The 21,325-nt window shown below is 33.8% G+C and overlaps 1 protein-coding gene across 1 annotated transcript; it reads right to left on the bottom strand.

The window, feature by feature from the left end:
* Window positions 1-5,302: 5,302 nt before the first annotated feature.
* On the bottom strand, window positions 5,303-6,046 carry LOC110107524. Its single transcript, XM_020837800.2, has 2 exons — window positions 5,719-6,046; window positions 5,303-5,628 (listed from the first exon to the last, which is right to left on the bottom strand). Exons 1-2 carry the CDS (start codon window positions 6,044-6,046, stop codon window positions 5,303-5,305), a joined length of 654 nt encoding a protein of 217 aa, XP_020693459.1.
* Between the last annotated feature and the right edge of the window lie 15,279 nt (window positions 6,047-21,325).

Genomic DNA, 21,325 nt, shown 5'->3' with positions numbered 1-21,325 from the left:
TGTACAGGATGGTGGGCCGACGGGCTTTCCTTTAAATAAAGGGTTTGGTTTTATCCTCTACTGATCACGTGATTACTGAAGGGAGTATTAAGGAGATGAATATTGTACCGACGGGCAAAGAGTGACGACTCTTTTCACTGAGCCAACGGATTACTAACATCGATACTAACATTGAAAAATGCCTTAATAGCCAGTGATTGTACTTGTTAAGTAAGACTACTATATTGTATTGCATGCGTACAGAATTGCTCTTATGATTTCTTGATGGATTTACTGATTTATTGAGATCGATTGATTTATTGATATAGAATTGATTTATCGATATTGAATGGATTTAAACGGATTTACAGGTTTACTGTTACTATACGATTTTATTGATATGGCATACGGTACATGTCACTGAACATTGATACTGATACTGATATGGATATGGATATTATATTGATTCATGGATACCAATACCGATACCGATACCACTGATACATTGATTCATTGTACTGATCTTATAGCACGTGATACACCGAAAAAGATACATGTGATACACCGAACAAGATACATGTGATACACCGAACAAGATACATGTGATACACCGAGCAAGTGATTATTGATTTATTGATTTTTATATGATTTTATTTCATTGATTTATTTCAATTGTATTTGATGATTTTATTGATTTGATTTCATCTGCTCTTACGATGTATTGATTTGATCATTTTATGTGATTCCATATCGATTGATATTATTAACCGGAATTACTTGATTTACTGATATGATTGATTCGATTTCACTGTTATAGCATAATCGTTCATGTCGTCATTGGATTGTTATTGATATTGATACATACGCTGCTGTAATGATTGAGATACTGATCAAATGATATATGATTTACTGAACATGTGATATCGATTACTGAATTGCATATGATTTAATGAGAAAGTTAGATTTAATAACTGATTGATTTGCAAGCATATGTTTTGATATGATTCTACTACATTGACTGACTGATGTTATAGACTGATGTGATAGTTAAGACGACTATTAACGAGATTTGATGCACGAACTAATTTAGGATTTATTGAGCTTTACGGACCTTTGAATTGCTTATTGATTCTTCTACTGTTGATTTAGGAGTTTACTGTTTCTTATTGTTACTGTATTGATTAATGTTCATACATTGATTTTCGTTATCTGCATCGATACTGTTTCTGTACTGATTTCCGTATCTGCATTGATTCACTGATCATGTCCAACTAACTGCTATGATTAGACTGATTGACATATATATTACTTTCGTACCGTGCTTTGATTTCGGTTGTAGGCTTTGGTGACCTGCTGGGCTATTTAAGCTCATTATATGTGGTTAACAATTTCAGGTCCGAGCAAGGGAGCAGGAATGGAGATTGATCAAGACTGTCGACGAATCCTTTTCCTATGGATGCCTGGGGCGTCACAGAAGTCCTGCCAGACCATTAATCGACACCCGGACTTCTATTATATAATTGCTACTTCTTAGAGACGAGTCATCCCATTGTAACCAACTCAAGTTCTAGTGAAATCTTTTCAACTGGGCTAGGCCCCGTGGTTTTTCCCCTTTCAAGGGTTTTCCACGTAAAAAATCTTGTGTTCTCTGTGTGAGAGCTGGATATCCGTATAACGCTAAGACGAAAATTTAAAACTCTATCGCCGCGTATATTCTAGTCTACAACAAATCTTGAGGCAAAAATCTAGTTGGAAACTTCAAAAATTAAATCCGGGTTCATCTGAACTCCGATTTCAACAAACTTACAGTCAAACTGAGCGTATCTGAAATACAAACCCAACAACACCAAATTCGACTTAATCCGATCCCAAATGAGTCCAAATCAAGGACCCAAAGCACTGTTGGAAGGTTTGAACAACAATTTGGGTTACCAAACGGTTTCCAAACATAAAGTGATTATAGTCAAATCGAGCGGCTCGATGAGACGAATCCAAGAAGCACAAGATCGTCCAGTACGAAGTGATATCGTACAGTACCATCAGTTTAAAAAATATGAATTTTAAACTCTCCCCCGGTGTGTGTGTGTGCACTCAGTTACTCAATTACAATCACAATTTCTCAGACTCAATAAAGAGGAAAATACATACTTCAATTACAATAAACTCAAAATTGATCTTGATTTGAAGTCTTCAACATTCCGGAGTATGATTTTCCTGAAATATTAGTATATACAAGAGTAAAACAATTCTTTCAAAATATGTTAGGAGAAATAATAATCAAAGCAATAATATTTGGAATCATTAAAAACATATAGGTTGTAAGAATATCAAACATGCAAAACTAAGTAGCAACTATCTCAACGCTTTCATCTTTAATGATCAGAGACCCTAAGAAACAACTTAAGATAGTAGGTGTTCCTAAAGAGCAACTGAAGGTTATGTATCTCATATGTACCATCTCACTTCACCCAACAAGATCGTTTCTTTTGAGTTCCAGCACAATGTTTATGGTCACTCAATATATGTTGAGGACACCATTGATGCTGCAATATTTTTTTTCATGAAGATCAAGTCCAAGATTCCTAATATTTTAAACATATTAGAACCTATTTCTAGCCGAAGGATGAACTTTGAAGAGTTTTGTGCTGCCGCCATCAGTCCATATCATTCGGAAGCCTTGGAAGAATGGGAACAAATGAACGACATTAAAAACATTTGAATATTTTGAGCAGGAAGGCAACATGGTCATCACAGTTGAAGAGCTAGTACAAGGAATGAACCTTGCTTCTACTACTTACTCCATTGTTCAAGAATGGACCAGACCTTCAGATGGTGGTATACTGTATGTTGTCGTTAAATCTAAATATGTGGGAAATGTGCAATTATGACTTTTGGAAGGAAGCTGAAGAAACCCTAGCGAATAATTAATTATTATTATGAAATGTCACATTATTTACTTCTTTACCCTCTATACTTCTATTAAAACTCTTGTAATCTTTGTTCACAGATGAATATTTGATTTTCCTCTTTTGTTGTTTCTTCTTTCTACGTTTCCCGCTGCTGCTCTCACATGGTATCAAGAGCCTTCTCTAGGGGATCATGAATCTGCTGCCTCCCTCCCTCCCCCTTCTTCTAACATTTTTGAATCTCCCTAAGATTTCTCCATTCCCACCTCTCTATAGTTTCTCATCACTAACATCAAGAACCTTCTCCCAAATCCCCTCACCATCGAAAGCTATGCGATCTAGTGAATCCAAGTGCTTCAACATTTCTCAGCTAATGACTGTGCTGGCCATCTCACCAGTTCCACCCCATTACCTGCCGACGCTAAGCCTTCGGAACAATAAAAATGGCATCTCGTTGATAGCAACCTCATCTCTGTGCTCTTCTCAACAATCTCTTCATCTATTCTCCCTTACATAATGACCACCTCCACCGCACTGAAGTCTGGATGGTTCATGAATGTCGTCTACATTCTACGAGTCACTCTCGAGTCATACAACTCAAGAATGAACTCCACCACATACAAATGAAAGATTCAACTATGCAATATTATCTCACTCAAATTAATACTATAGTCGACAACCTTGCTGTGTCTGGTTCCAAGATTGATCCGGAAGACATTATCCTATACATTCTCAACGGTCTTCAGTCATCATACAACTCATTCAAGATAGAAATTCGTACCTCCCTTCTAACAATCGATCTCGACACACTTTACTATCTTTTGTGCGGAAAAGAAATAAATCTTCAACAAGAATCCATGAAAGAAAATCCCTCGCTGATAAGCAACTCAACTCTCTACGCCACCACTTCTAATCCTGCTCGTGGTCGCAACTAGAAGCGATTCTTTAAAAATAAGAATCCTCCCACCTGTCAAGACTATGCCGCCCCTCCAAATCCGTAGTCAGCCGCCTACTCACCCTCTCGCCCACTATGCCAAATCTGTAAAAAACTTGGCCACATAGCCATCAATTGCTGGCATAGATGCAACTTCAAATACGCTCCCATAAATCCTCAACCATCGTGGGCAATGCTTGCTTAATCGTCCCCTACCTTAACGCAAGATTGGATCCTAGACTCGGGTGCCTCATCTCACCTCACTTCGGACAACAATAACATTCAACAACCCATCCCATATCATGGATCTGACGTAGTTTCTATCGCCAATGGGAATTCCCTACCCATACATAATTCCAGCCAAGGTCTTCTCCCTCTACCGGATACACCTCGTAAGCTACACCTTCGCAGCCTTCTTCATGTCCCTTCTCTTACACATAACTTCCTATCTGTCTCTAAACTTACCTCTGATAATTCTGTCTCCATATGTTTTGACGATCTTGGCTTGTTGCATTTGAATATCTTAATGATATTAGAATTTGATGATATTTGGCTCGTTGGATTTGTTTGTCTAGCAACTCGATTCGACTATAAGCACGTCACGTTTGGAAATCATTTGGTCATCAAATTTATAATTTGAACTTTCCAAACGCTTTTCGGGTATTCGATTTGGACCCATCTAGGCTCGGATTGAGTTGAATTTGGTATCGTTGGGTTCATATTTTTGAGATGTTCAGTTCAACTATAAGTTTGCTAAGAGCAGAGTTCAAATGATTCCGGATTTAATTTCGGAAGTAATTTCCAATTTGATTTTACCTCGAGATTCATGCTCAATCATTTTAATTTTTTTATAACATATCATTTATTAATCATAATCATAATAAGTTATTTTTAGAGTCCCTAAAAAAAGCTTTTTGATGATGATAAGTTGTATTGAAAAAATCAATCAATTTTTTTTTCTTCTTTTCTGTTGAAACACTTAAAAAAATGAAGAGTTGAAATACCAATTATGACTCTTTAAACTTAAAGCATTTGAAAATCAATTAGCCGTTGAAAAATATAATATCTACTCATGTAAACTCAATATTTTTCTTATTATTTATGTATTCTCAACACATCCTTTAAAATAAATATCCTAAATCCACCACTAACAACACCAACTTTTCTAGCATAATATTGCACAAATTTATCACATAAATGGTTTAGGATATATATATAACTTCAGTAGTGATATTAGGGATGTGGCTCAAATGCACGAGAAGATATTACATTCGAAGTTAGGATAAGAGCAGAGTTCGGTCGTAGCTCTCATTCGAACTCCAATGAAATCAAGTAACGTAGCTTCTACACATCATATGTATAACTTGTACAAAGTATACATAATATTCACAACGTATAAATCACGTGGCTTGATTTTATTAGAGTCGAACATGTTCAAACTCCGCAATTAATAATTTCTTCAGATGCAAATTGTCATCACTCATCACCATTGACGAGGAGGATCAATATCTATATGTCGCTTAGATGAGGAGTTCTCACTAGCATGAGAATTCAATTGTGGAGCAGATGTAGGGCTCAAATCAACATTAGAAATTTTCTGATTTCTCTCTACAGTTGGCATCGATGCGTCCCTGTTGGAAGGATCATCAAATTCCATGATATTTCTCCTAGGCATCAGTGATTTAATATGTAAGATACGGTCAAGGAGTCTTGAGCTCGACTTGATCTTCAGTCCACTTGCGTAGATTATTTTCTCGGATATTTCCCTTCTAAAGCCATTCGCTCTGCACAAATTTGGAAGGAAAGCTCCTACAAGATAAAATTCTTGCCAAAAATTAGTTTCTGATAGAAGAAGATTGAAAGTCCTTTTCTTTGATAATTAAATAAATAATTAACCACCTTCGCCGGCGGCGATGCTGAAGTAAAGATCGACAATGTTGGGGCAGTTCAGGAAGCATTCCGACGAGCATAGTCGTTCCATGAACCGCCGGTTGAGCAGAGAATCTGAAGAGATGCCGACCGATTCCCTCTCTAGACTGCAGGCTGCAATGCACACGTCCGTCTCAACCCATCCAGCCATAACAGTGGCTTTTAAACCGGAGGTCTGGCACGTGTATACCTCCTCCCCCAGCTCAGCCCCTCGCGCATGCTTCTCAAGAAGGCAACGCAAGCCGTTGGAAGACACCGCAAAGGCGCACGTGTTGCGAGCTAGTTGTTCACAGGTCATCCAACCTGTAATATCATAAGATGAACAGAGCACAAAAATTTAATATTTTAATCAGAAAAAATAATTAAAAACAATGATAAATAATGAATATTAATGACCAAGCACTGCTGTGACGAAGAATGCGAAGGCTAGAAAGAGTGAGACGAACTGCTTCGAGAGAGAGGTGGCCATTAATGATCTTCCCTTTCTACTGAAAAGAAGTTCTTCTCCTGGTCATCATATATTGAATATCAGACTGTATTTATGGCTAAGAACGTACAAGTCCTTTTAGCTTTCAGGTTGACAATTAATATATAGATATTAAAGAAAGATGGAGGGTCGGATGACCCCATGCATTGGGAAGAGGCGGAAGCTACAATATTGCATTGACACTAATGCAAGATGTTAAACTCTCCTGATCGATGAAGAAAAAGTCCTTTCAGCTTCCAAATGTGCAACCTATATAAATATAATACATATATAAAAGGCGCTGCAGGGTGTGAAGCTACCTTGCATTGATATATATATATATGATAAATATAAATTAATGAAGCAGGAGGGCCGGTTGCTAGCTACCATGCAATGATTTAAAAGTGCCTGGAGGGCTAGATGCTACCATACATTTAAATAAAAATAAAATATTAGAATAATAAAATATATTTGTATCAAATCAGAGTAAATAAATCAAATATGATAAAAAATTTAGACATAAGAAACATATTGGTATTTGAATTCGGTCTTGAAGAAAACCAAATATGATAAAAAATTTATTCTTTTCACACTTTGTAATTAAGCTTTTCTAAAGAGTTCTACATTGATTAACTAGACATATCGGAAGATAAGAAAGCATTACTTCTTTCAGCACTGCCAGTAATCGCAATTCAATATTATGCAACTAATTTTTTTTTTTTTTTTTACTTAGCTTCGTTGCAGCATCTACTCAGTGAATTTTCTTACAATATTGATAAAAATATGTTGATAAAACCAACATGTTTATGGGAGCTTCTACAAAATATTAATTCATTTTGATAAGCATATAAGCCGCAACAAATTATAAAATAATGAACTTGTTTATGAAATTTCGATCCATAAATGAAAATATTTTGATATGAAAAGAATTTTTTAAGATAGAAAAGATGTTATTTATATCCATAGAAATTTGAAGAATTTTTTGAAGGCTCACATGATTGCAAAAATTTTAGGAGAATAGATACATCATAATTCTAGCTAGCATAAGTTCATTACAACAACAACAACATCACAAGCCTTTATCCTACTTAGGTTAGCTACATAAATATTTTTTTTTTCATCTGCGGTCAGGAAGGAGTTTCTGCGAGTTGCTCTCCCACATTTTCTGGTTCTGGGTAGTCTTTTTCCTTGCTTTGTTACTTCAATTTTGTTGTTCTTTTTCGGTTAGCTCTTTTGTCTCACCCTCCTCCGGCCATTCCTGGCCGAATGGTGGGCGATCACATTTCTAACCCAAGGTTTTTGGGTGCTTCTTTGAAATCAAGATCTTTTTAGATGTTTTATCTAGTTCTTCATTGGATGTGTGTTTTTTCCTGAGCTTAAACCATCTTCATTTCGTGGTATGCCCTCTCTTTGGATCTCGGAAGAGGAAATTCTAGCATTAGCTGCTCCTTTGCAATTTGCTTTGGTTAATTGTTTTCCTAGCCATCGCGTGCCCTAGCCTTGATTCTATTCAAAAAAATTTCTTCAACCTTAAGCTTAATGCCGATTTTTTCGTAACTTTGCTCAACCCGTCGCATGTTTTGATTAAGTTGATGAATGATTTGGACTATAGCAGAGTGTTTGCTCATAGATCCTATTTTGTCAATAATTGCTACATGAAGTTAACCAAATGGTCACCCTAACTTGATATTGGTGTTGAATCGTCAATTATTTCTATTTTGATCTCATTCCCTAACTTAAGACCTCACCTTTTCTCTCCTCGCATCCTACGTGGCCTTGGTTCATTATGTGAGCATCCTTTAAAGGTGGACAATGCCACTACCAATGGATCTCGACCATCTGTTGTGAGGATTTTGGTAGAGCTTGACATTACAAAAAAATATCCGGACAAAGTTTGGCTCGGACCTAAAAAGTATGGGTATATCCACCTTGTTTATATGGAGGAATTTTCTCCTTTTTGTGCTAGCTGTAATTGTATTGGGCATGCTATAGAGGATTGCAATAAGTCCTATGTCCCTGTTTCTAAGCAACTTACGACTGTTGGAAATTAAGGTTTCTGGTTTTGCTCCTAAGGATATGGAAAATTTTGATATGGATGGTTCTCTAATGCCTATTTCGCTTATTAAGGCTATGTTGGTTAGTGAAAATGCTAGTGGGATCACTGTGGGGGGCGTTGTTCCGTCCAGTGTTAACTTGCCTTTGGCTTTGTCATCTAACAATGGAGAGGATGGCAATTTGGTTTTACATCAATCTACCCCGGCCCCTAATTCTAATGATGGCGGTGGTGAGGATGCTGTTGTGGTTTGTGAAGCTATTCCTTTGAGGCTTGATGTTGTTTGCCCTTTGAGTACTTTGGATTCGCCGATTTAGGTTGGGGTTCTATGTAATGATTTGGCTCTTAATAATGTTGCGGTAGAGGTTGTGCCTCTAGTTGATGGGCCTAAAGTGGATGTTGACCCTTCTTCGCATAACTTTTATGTGGCTCAAGGTGATTTTGGTAATAAGTTAATGAATGTGGGTGATAATGATCTTTGTGCTTTGAATATAGGTGTGGTGAACATTGATTCTAGTGAGTTGGATCCTTCTATTGCTTCTCCTGTGACCCAGCTGATCTGGTTGTGTCGGTTTCCTCTGTGGGATTGGGAGTGAATGAGCAACTTGTTGATGTTCCAATTGTTTTACTTTCTGCTAACGCCTTGTATGCCCATGTGAGCGTCAGATCGGGGCAAAATGTTAAGGAGAAAATTGATTGGCTTGAAGTCTCTTCATCTTCTCCTTCTGAGGTTAATGAAGAGTAAGTGTTTGATCAGGATGGTGGTATGCGAGATACTATCATTCGGGTGGGTAAATGAAGAAAGAGGAAATCCAAAAAATAGTTATTTTTTGTGGTTGGCTTGGTGGCGATTACTTTGGAGCCTTGGGGTTGTTGTTGTGGTGCCACTTTTTTTTATCTCTGGACTTCGGATTTGGATGTCACTTTTGCTCGATCTGGTTGTGACGGTGCGTGCTTGATTATTCCTTTCCTCTACTTGGAGTTGTTTTTGGGCAACTTGGGTTGCACTTGGTGGAGATTGCTCGTTGGGATGCTGCTCGTTGGATCATTTGACAATTCATGGGTGTTGTTATGGTTGTTGGCGTTGTTGCAGTTGCCTTTTTAATTTTTTAACTTTAGTCTTTTCTTGTTTTGTCTTTTCTTTTCCTGTATTAGGTAGGATCTTAAGCTCTTAGGTTTTATTTCTAATGTTGTTCTTTTAGTGAGTTTCTGATCCTCTAAGATCACGTACTGTTTATCTTGTTTAACGCGTAGTCCCCGCCGTGGGTTCTCAAAAAAATAAATAAATAAATATTTTTTTCATAATATTCTATTAAGAATCAAATTCCCATTTAAATTTAATAAACAAATGTCATTTTTAATACTTTCTAACAAAATCTTTTTTGTTCTACCTCTACCCCTTATAACATAAGCTGGATTTAAATTAAAACATCTACTCATAACTGGATCATCAAAAGATTGTCATTTTATGTGACCAAGCCATCTAAGGCGACTCTCTCTAATCTTACATGGCACTAGCTAGAGCTTCTCCAACATTCTTACGTATACACTCATTTTCCATTTTATCTATGTGTAAACCATTCATCCATTGAGCATCCTCATCATTGCAAAACTTAACTTAATTTTATGCTTCTCTTTTAATGGCCAACATTATGCACCATAAAGCATTGCAGGTCTCACCACCATCTTAGAAAACTTTCCCTTAAGTTTGAGGGGCTCTTTTATATCACAATATGCCCAATGCATTCCTCCACTTCAACCATCCAACTTGAATTCTACTTATAATACTATCCTCATATATATTCACCATCGCTTTGAACAATAGACCCGAGACATTTAAAATGTGCACATTTTTTAATAATTTGATCACCCTAAACCACAAACCCACCATTAGATATATCACTAATAAAATTATACTGAATGTCTTCAGTTTTAGATCTATTCAAACAAAAATTATTAGACTCTAAAGTTGACCTTTGTAATTCAAGTTTTTCTTCAACTCTAGTCTTATAAATAAGATAAATATTTTCAGCAAAAATCATACACCAGGGTGCATCCTCTTTCAAACGTCTAAATATTTATGACTAAACAAAAAATATATGGCTTAAAGCTAATCATTGATGTAATTCAATTGAAATTGAAAAATATTTTGTCAAACCACCTTGTGTTTGATTACAAGTACAAACTCTTGTATACATATCCTAAAAATTTACAAAAAACTAATTTTAGTTAAAATTATCTTTCAAACTAATTACCTAATTTAATATTGAAAAAAAAAATGAGAAAGTTGCTTCTCTCAAAACAAACAGGTAAAAGAAAAAAATAAGAAATAAATTGAGTTTTGGACATTTTGTTGTTCTCTCCTGCGTAACATAAAAGAGAAAATATAGCCAATTGATCATTGTCAGTGAAATAAATCATTTTGTTTCTCAAATAATACTTCATAAAAAATTCACTTGATCAGGCATGAATTTTGAGGAAATATTCAAATTTAAAACATCCATAATTATACTAATTAGGATTATCCAAGCATTAACTTCAACAAAATTATAGTCAAACTAAACTTTTTGATGAGATAAATAAGTTGTTGACAGTAAATTTGATCTTATCTAACTCCAAATGAATCCAAATCTAACTATTGAAGTATAATTAAAAACTTCAAATTTACTGGATTATCAAATAATCTTCAAATCTTTTGAGCTTAGCGTCAAGTTGAGCATCATAAGAGATGAATACAAGCAGTCCAAGATTATCTAATTTCAATATCATTAAAATATGTAAATGCTAAGAGAATGATCTATGAATGAGGGAATAAATATGGGTCATCCGATGGAGTATTAAAATATCCATCCTATCATATATACATATAAAATATTCAAACTAAAAAAAGTTGGAGGTTTAAAATCACACTTTATAAATAATATACTTCATATTTAATATAAAATTAATTTATATAAATACTTTTAGATTTAATATAAATAATTTATAATTTATGTTATATGTTTAGACATAATTTATACTTATGGAACGTATACAAAATTTACATTATGAAATTATATCTATAAATTCATATTAAATTATTTATTATTAAAAAATGGATAAAAATTAAAATGAATTAATTTCTATGTTATATAATTAAATAAAATGACAAAATAATAGATTAAAATTAAATATTATTTGCATTATTAAACTTTAATTATAAAATATATATGTAGAAATATGTAATGTATATATATAATGAATTTGAGAACTTCATCTTTATTTTTTAGTCATACATCATCTAGACACTATATTAGCATTATTTTTTGTCATTGTAAGCTTTTAGATTCACATGAAATAAATTGTTAAAAAACTATGTATATTAAATACAAACACATTATCTATTTGAGGGGGAGAGCTCAGATGAAAGAGAGAGCTTAGAGGTTTCTTAATGTTTTGCTCGACCACCGTCAAAACACCTCCATCCGACTATCGATAACGCTAATAAAAGTCGTTAACATCATTTCTGGCCCTCGTTGTTAGCACAAAGATTTATAATGCAATTCTAGTCTCTAGTCTCCTCTCCTCATTGGAGAATGATTAGATAAATAACAAATGATCTCTTGAAGATAGAGCTTCCATGCATGACACAAGCCAATTTTAAATTTTACCACAAAATTTATTCTATAAAGTTTATGTTCACTGTATTATATCAACACCTTCCAAAATCACATGAATGGTTATTATTTGTAGCCAATGGAAACACTAGAGTAATCATTTTAACAAGGTTAATTCTCATGATTTTCTTTCCTTCGAGATTTTTCACATAAAAAAATTGGTGACAATAATGACCCTCTTTTCATATAATCATTAGATGTTAAACTCTCTCTCTCTCTCTCTCTCTCTCTCACACACACACACACACACACACACACATTTAATTTCCTAGCAAGCAAAATTTAAGAGTGATTTGTGAGAATCAATTTTCTGTTAGGAGCAACATTAGCAATAACCTGAAACGGACATTATTACATTAAAGTCCCAAGTATAATTGTAGTAGAGCCCCCCTTTATCAACTACTATTTTATTACTTTTGAAACAAGCAAGTTCGATTGGGAGGCAAAACTAATTATAATATTGATTGTACCACATTCTAGGCATATATTTAATAATAAAAAAAACTCCCTCCTATGATAATCCATTATTATATTAATCATATGAGTGATAGATTGGGGATAGGGGCAACCTTGGTTGCAAGTTGCAACCTTAGAAGGACATTCATGTTAATATCGTGTTACGGTAGTAGTTGCACTACCAAAAAACAGGCCCTATCGTAGCGTTTATTTGCAGCGGTTCTAAAAACCGCTGCGAAAACCACGTTCTGAAGCAGAAAATTGAATCCAGTTGCATCGGTTAAAACCGGTGCAAATTGCATCGGTTGAATCCAGTTGCAAGGTTAAAAAATGTGCTGCGAAAACCCAATTTTTTGGTAGTGTTGGGCTTGTATTTCCATCCATGATCATTCTATCATCAAAAGAAACTATGTTAACAAGTATCTTTCTCAAAGCTCTTCTTTGACCAGCACTACATCGCCTGACTACAGTCTACCAACCAATGTCATCTGACGATAATCTCTTGAACATTAATGCTCGACTATGATCCTTTTACTATCCAACTACTTTCAATTATGGTCATCCAACCATTATCACCTAAGTTAGATGTCAAACATCTTAACTTAGGTGGCCCTAGAATATGATGATAAAAAATTCTTTAGCCTAAAAGGATGCCCCTTAAGAGATGGACCAACTTTAATATGGGAATTAAGGTGATCACAGTCCATGGCTATGCGACAAAATCACAAGACAACTTCCTCTGAGGAAGCTAACTCCCCCAAGATAGAAGAATAATCAATATTAGTGTGGTCTCATCTTTTTATATTATCATAATCACACCTGACCTTTTAAAGCATTATATGAATTAGATAACAACTAGTTGTTAAAAAATATTTATTATTATTTATCTAATTTTATTATTATGACTGCAAGTCACTTTTCAAAAGTGTTTACCTAGATGTGTGGACTATACTATAAAAAATAATTGCTATTAGGGCACCTTGCCCTAATATGTATCTATTAGGCTATTAAGGCACAAATTGTATTGAGACATCAAACAATGGTGTCACTTAGGTGGTAGTTGGCATAGGAGTAAGGGCATCTTTATGTGCCCTAAAAATTAAACTTTCATGATATATAATTTTGATGGAATATATAGTCCCCAAATGACACCAACAAGGCGTCCTAAGAGACAAGCTTTTCTAACATCTTAATGTAATAGAAATTATGAATAAATTCAACCAATATTAGATGTCATAATTGGTTAACTTTCCTGCTGCATTTATTTGAAAGTACAAGTTGAATAAAAAGGCACATTTAAATTTCCCTAATGCATATTTCCCAACACTTCAATTTAATGAAATATATTTAATAAAATGGCATTATTATGTGCCTCTCTCTCTCTCTCTCTCTCTCTCTCTCTCTCTCACTCTCTCTCTCTCTATCTCCAATTAATTAAGATGACTCAAAATATTTCAATTGCAAATAATTAAATTCCAATTAAATTTCTAAAAATCTCACATATAAGAGCTTACAAAAGCTATTTTTCTTTAAATTAAAAATTTATTTCATAAATATAAAGTTATAAGAATTTTTCACCTTACATATAAAAGAATTGCTACTTCAATCTTAATATATGTACATAATCAATCTACTACAACAAATGTCTTCACAGAACATTACACAAAAATCTAAAAAAATGGCTCTTATCATGAGGATGATTTCTTTACATAATAGCAAAACAGTCTTGGGATCTCTGCTTTAACACTTTATTGGCATCCTCTCCATACTGCATCTGAAAAGACAATTTGGAATCTGAAATCATGAATATGAATATGTTGATTGCGTATATCTTATTGATTCAAGACATTCGTAAGAGGAATGTCAATTAATCCATCACATATACTTAAAAATTTTAACAACAATTAACTATTTCCAACAAAAAGTTTTCTATACAATAGTAGAAGCATATTTAACTTCAAATGATAAGTAGAGCAAATATAAAGAATTTGAATAGAGGAGTACTAGCTTTTATAGACTCTTGACTCTCTTTCGAACAATGAATATAAAAAAAGACAATTGCTAATGAGCTGCAACCTAACAAAAAAGAGAATGGATCACAGCATACAGAATAGCCACTTCAAGGAAACCAAATTTGTAAGGGATCTTGCCAATGATTACATTGTATGAGATATCCCTACATTTCACAATCAATATAAAGTTAAAGACAACCGTTATGCTTCCTTAAAAAAATCAGATGGTGGACTTCTCAGCAATATTAAAGAAGAGAATTTTCACGAAAGATTAAAAGAATGAAATCATACAAAATTTCAAAATTGGTACAGTTATCTATCTGTAAGCTCGTCGTTTTAAGTACAGTAAATTTAGATTGTCTACAGAATGTGTAGAGAGAGATCATTCACAAAAACAAACCAAAGGCTTCATCTTGGTTATTTTGGTTGGATTAGGAATCATTTAAACCTTCATTACAAATGCAAGACCATTAATCTTACACCATGAAAATTCTTGACTAAAATTTTAATACATGATTAGTGTAATAAAATTTTAGCATAAAAATTTAGTTACCATCTAAGCCTCTGAAATTTTAGAAGAAGATGAGAAAGAGCTCCCTACACAAAAAACAAAAATAAAACAAGTGATGTCAGAGATCAGGAATGGTAAATCATGCACGATTGTATGGAGATCATCTAATAAGAATGCGTGTTGTGTTGGCTAATAGATACCAAATAAAAAATTAATAAAATGGAACAATCAAGTTTGACTACAGAAATTTCAAAGGGCAATTGTTGCTAAAACAGAATTGAAGAAATGCGTATGCTTGTATCTGAACCATTATACAATATCCAACAATCACCTTGTGCTCATGGGAGAGCTTTCTAAATGAGCTTTTGACGCCGGAGTTATGCGTATGGCAACATCTTGGCATTTATACAACTTAGCTATTTGTTTCTTCTTTATTTGTTTTCTTTCTGTGGTATTGCCAATTGTGTGGCCCTATTTGTGTATAAATAAGATGTTTATTGATTAATAAGGAGAGATGGTTAATCTATGAATTTTACATTCCATTTGGGTTATGTTCTATATCCTGATGCCAGTCTGGTGGTGGTTTTCGGTTTCTTTCCTGTATCCTGGCGCACAGTCAGGTGGTGGTTTTAGTTCCTAGCTTGGCATGCCTTGTGTGTGGATGCCTACCTATGATGCACCGACACTTCTCCTCAAAGAGGCATGCAGTGTCCGACATCGTATCCGACACAACACTCGTCCGACACTCCTCTGACACGTGTCGGACACGCCGAAAACGTGTGTCCGATTAAAAAAATATTAAATACAAATTGGACACACGTGTCAGACACTCGTATTTTAAATATTTTATGAATTTTTTAAAAATATAAGTTTTTTTATTTGGCAGGATTTAAACTAAATATCTTATTTTCTATCCACGACACCAAATCAACATCCGCACTTAATACCCATTCATCAAATATTTTCATTTTCATTTCTCTTTGGTAGTTAAGGTATTTTCATCTCCTTTTTCGATGACTGATAAATGACATCGATGCATGACTCTTGACATCCTTAATCATTTTAAGCACAAATTTTAGTTAAATGATTTATTATTTTTAAAATTATATTTATTTAATTTTATACACTATTTTTTAAATATAAAAATTATAATACCGTGTCCAACCCGTGTCCGTGTCCTATATTTTTAATAATTGACGTATCCCGTGTCTGTGTCGTGTCATATCCGTGTTGCCGTGTCCGTGTTTGTGCATCATAGCTGCCTACCCATTCTTGTTATGTGTGATGACCTTCTCTCCCCAATTCTTAGTTCTACTTAACTGGTCATATCTCCTCACATCCTCCTCTCCAGCATCAAAGTAACTGAAACATAATGTTTACATTTTCTAGTTAAGATGCATAAAAGAGTAAAAAGCAAGAACCAAATACATATATACAAATATATATATAGAATGTTAGCCTTTAAAAGAGAAGCGTATTATTAAGTTAAGTTTTGTAGAGATGAGAATGCTCGAGTGAATGAGTGACTTTACTCTTAGAGACAAGATATGAAATGAGCATTACTTGAAAAGGTTAGAGTAACTCCAGTGGAAGATAAGATTAGAGAGAGTTGCCTTATAGATAGTTTAGTCATGTATCATTATTATATGGTTGAGGTGGAGGAATGCATCGGTCTTGTTGTGTGATAGAAAAGTCCCCCTCAAACTTAAAGTAAAACTCTATAAGATTGTGGTGAGACTTGCAATGCTTTATGGTGTAAAATGTTGGCCACTAAAAGAGAAGCATAATATTAAGTTAAGTGTTGCAGAGATGAGGAAGCTCAGGCGGATGATAGATTTATCTTAGAGACATCATACGAAATGATCATTTACGTGAAGTAGCTCCAGTGGAAGATAAGATTAGATAGTGTCGCCTTAAATAGTTTGGTCATATATCATTATTGTATATCTTGAATTCTATAAGATGTTCTCTCAAAATATTTTATGACAATAATTATACATAAATATATAAAATTAAATTGATATAAATCTCATTATTTATTTGTAGGAATTTATAAATCAAGTGTGTTATGGATATTCAAAATCATGGAAATTGGATATATAACTGGTTGTTGCCTGGATGCAAGATGTTAATACATGAATTTTTGAATGGAGTGAATTTTTTCATCCAAGCAGGGTGTCAATTACCTTCCTTTAGGCATGTATTTTTTAAAAATATTTTATTCTCCTTATAGCACAGTAGTTACTATTTTTCTCTTATAGCATAGAAGTAGTAAACGTATGTTATTTCCTTATAGCACAGCAGTACTTACTACTTATTTCTTGCATTTTTAGAACTATACTATTTTTTTCTTTTATTTATTGTAGATAACTTTTAGTGGTGATGAGGCCCCCTAGGTGGTCGATCATAAACATATTCATATGCAAGATGAACATTGGTGGACGATCTAGTAGGGGTGGAGGTACTGATGGGACCTCTTCTTCACAGCCCGCCACACATACCCAGCCTAGCCCCCCTTTATCACTACAGGAAAATCACTTATTACCGGCGGAATTTTCCGGCGGCTTGCCGGCGGTCAGTTTTCCGGCGGATTTCCAGCTGCTTCCTGACGACATTTTTCCCACAAAATTTTCCGGCGGATTTCCGACGGCTTCCCGACGGCATATTTCCCACTAAATTTTCCGAAGGCTTTTCAAGTTTTCTGGCGGAATGTTAAAATTTTTTATTAAATTGATTAAAATTATAACTATTTAAATGATTTTTAAAAAATGACTAAAAATAATATTAATTTTTTTAGCTTTTTTAATTAATTTAGTTGGTTTATTTAATTTTATTTTGAAAATTTTATTTTCTGTTAAAAGATAGTTTAAATAAAAAAGTTTGACACTAATAACACATTTAATTCATTAATAATTTTATAGTATATTTTAATTATTTATTTATTTAAGAAATTTTTTTATTAATTTAATAACATATTTTAATTAACTGTTACATAACTAATTTATTTTAATTATCAATTAAAATAAAAATCTTAAATTAAAAAGTCTTAATTATAATATTCAATATGTTCTAATATAAATAGAAAAATACTACCGTTTACTTATTTTGCAGGATCGCGGCGAATTGGTCAGGGGCTTGGGGATGCGGCTGGGAGTCTTCAATTTTACTCCCCAAACTCCTACTTTCATTAATCATACCCTACGTAGAAGACTCCCTTTTACCCATACTATCCCCCACCATCTTCTCAGGAAGTCCCTTCTACTCATCCCTATCCATCATTTTTCTATCCACCACCCCTTAGCTCTCTATAGATGGACCTTCCACACAGATTACAGCAGCACCGATCATTGATGGGCCCATGTTGATTCAGCCCAAGGGTAATACATACATAATGCATTTTTATACTATGCAGATATTTGAGAATTAATATTTTTAATTAAATAATTTTTATAGGTTTTATCCTTCAAAGCAGCCCACACATAAGATACGTGACATCATATAGAGCAGGTTTGATAAAGTCCATATATTTCTTTGAAGAAAATCTTGAAGGAAGTGTGTGAAATGTAATTTTGGGGGTTCGAGGTTAGTATAACATATTTCCATGTTTTTATTAAGCTAATAAAGAATAATGTTTGTTCTAATTTATTATATAAAATGAGATTTCTACTGGTTGTCGGAGCATGCTACAAACACAAAAATGGCTATTAGGGCACCTTAAAGTGACATAATATATATCTATAAGGGCACATGAGGTATTGGGGCACCAAACAATGGTATCACTTAGGTGGTCGTTGGCATAGGGTTTAGGCCATCTTTATGTGGCCTAAAAACTTAACTTTCATGACATATAATTTTGATGACATAGTCTCTTTAACGACACCTCTAAAGCGTCCTAATAGACAAGCTTTCCTAACACCTCATGTGATAGAATTTGTGAATAAATACGACAAATACTATGTGTCATAATAGGTAAGCTTTCCTAACATATTTATTTGATGGAACATGTTTAATAATAAGGCATATTTAAGTTGCCCTAAGATATATGATTTCCCAACATTTAAATTCAATGACTTAATTTTAATAAAATGACATTATTATGTGCCTCAATATATGCTATATCCAATATAAATTACATTCAATTATCAATTCATTATGCTGACTCATAATTTTTTAATTGTAAGTAGTTAATCTCCAATCAAATTTCTAAAAATCCCACATACATATGAGGGCTTACATATGCAATTTTTCTTCAAATAATTTTTTTTTTTTCATAAATCTAAAATTACAAGAATTGTTTACCTTAAATATAACAAAAGTTCTACTTTAGTCTTCACATTTGTACATAATCAATTTATGCAATAAATGCCTTCACAAAATATTACACAAAAAACTCAAAAAATAGCCCTTATTATAAGGGCAATTTCTTTACACAATATCAACCAAGTATTGGGATCTATGTTTCCAAGCTTCATTGGCATCCACTCCACCCTACATCTGAAAAAATAATTTGGAATATAAAATCATGAATATGAATATATTGATTGCTTATTTCTTATTAATGCTATACATTTGTAAGAGGAATATCAATTAATTAAGCCACCACATATACTTAAAAATTTCAACTACAAAGAACTATTACTAACAAAAAATTTCTATGCAATAGTAGAAGCATATTTAACAACAAATAATAAGTAGAGCCAATATAATCATATCCCATGGCTTTAATGAGTTGTTTTTTTTATAAAATGTAATAGAAAAAAAAAAAGAATAAGACGAAATAACATAAAAAGCCAAAATGATGGATCACATAAAAATTTTAAATAATATTATAAAACTTCGTAGCAATTTAAATCACATTTTTAAAGGGAAAAAAAGAAGAAGAATAACAAAAGCAGAAATTAAACTGTAAATACACAAATTGCAGTCAAGCTAAAGAAAAAAGATTGAAAATTTTTCAAGTGAATTCAATTCATTCAACTAAGCAAATATATAAATTATGTTTAAATAGAATAAGCAATAGAGTCCGGTTCAATTTCTCGAAGAAGACCCCCCTAAAAAAATTAAAAAATTCTTTATTATATGAATTTTTAGGTAATTTGTATAACTTGCTTATAATTTGTTCATCTCCATTAATTTTTTAGTCTTTATTAAAGGGTTTTTAGGCAATTGTTCTCCGAAAAGTTTTAATATCCATACAACCAAAATTTGTTCCAGGGGCGCTGCTAGGGGTGTTAATTTTTGACACGACCCAAAACACGATCCGAACCCGAAACGGGTCAGGTTCGGGTTCAACAAATCAACCCGTTTTAAAATCGGGTCGGGTTCGGGTTGACTCAGCAACACGAAAATGATCCGAAATTGACACGAAAACTCATATTTGACTCAAAAACCTGAGATTGACCCGATTTTGACCCGAAAATCGAAGATTGACCTGATTTTGACCCGAAAACTAGCAATTTTAGGTCAACTTCGGGTCATTCGTGTCGGGTCGGGTTGACCCGGACCCGAATCGGGTCGGGTTCGGGTCCATAAACCTAACCCATTTTTAAAAACGGGTCGGGTTCGAGTTGACCCGAACAGTGCGGGTCAGTTCCGGGTTCGACCCGAATTCAACCCGTTGACCCGAATTGACACCCCTTGGCGTTGCCCTCTGAAACCTCCACAAGGGTACTGCCCCTTGACCCTACGACGTGATCGGGCAAACAAAAATGTATTATTTTATCTAATGTAGAGGCAAACATTTTGTTGCAATTAAGCAACAATTATATGAGGATTATGGAATTAGTTTAGATTGCATTTTCTGGTCTTTTGGCTGCTTCATATGTGGTCGAAGGAGTAGGATTCGTTTGCACATTCTGAGTTGGTTGCTCTGATACGGACTGTTCCAATGCACGAAGCTGACTATGCTTCTCTACATATTCAGGGAATAATTTTTTGAAATTGGGGCAGTTTCTACTGTCAACGAAGAGTAAATTTTCCCTGAGAAATCTGAGTAAATTTAGTACAAACTGTCACTTAGCAGAGCCATAAACAGTGACTTCTGCAATTCCATTAACCCATAAATGTACACAAGCCAACAAACATAAAACTTGATATTAAATATGAAGATTTTTTTTTTCCTGTGAAACAGAGCATGAGTTAAACATGAAGATGCATGCAGTGTAGAAATTATCTACTATCGTTGAATCCCATTTTCATTGACTGAACATAGAAATTACAAGAATATGAAAGCAGTAACAACCTTAGGAAATAATAAGAGCTTAAAGAACATTGAAACCAAAAAGTGAGCAAAAAACTGAAGTAAAGTCTATTTTAATTATCAACATAATCATAACTTACCAAAATGAATAAGGAAACTGCAAAGTACTGCTAACAAGAGAGTACTCAATATGGACAAAAACATCAAAAATGCATCTAAAACAC

The sequence above is a fragment of the Dendrobium catenatum genome, unplaced genomic scaffold (assembly GCF_001605985.2).
Source record: "Dendrobium catenatum unplaced genomic scaffold, ASM160598v2 original_scaffold_213968, whole genome shotgun sequence".
In the NCBI taxonomy this organism is placed as follows: domain Eukaryota; kingdom Viridiplantae; phylum Streptophyta; class Magnoliopsida; order Asparagales; family Orchidaceae; genus Dendrobium; species Dendrobium catenatum.
Note: the sequence above shows the minus strand (reverse complement) of the source record. Positions and strands in the feature narration are given on the sequence as shown.

Bases quoted from the DNA above. Each gene is read 5' to 3' on its own strand.
- LOC110107524 (XM_020837800.2), bottom strand. From the start codon at position 6,046: ATGACCTGTGAACAACTAGCTCGCAACACGTGCGCCTTTGCGGTGTCT. The intron at 5,629-5,718 runs GTGGTTAATTAT...TTTATCTTGTAG, and splicing joins CAGCATCGCCGCCGGCGAAG to GAGCTTTCCTTCCAAATTTG.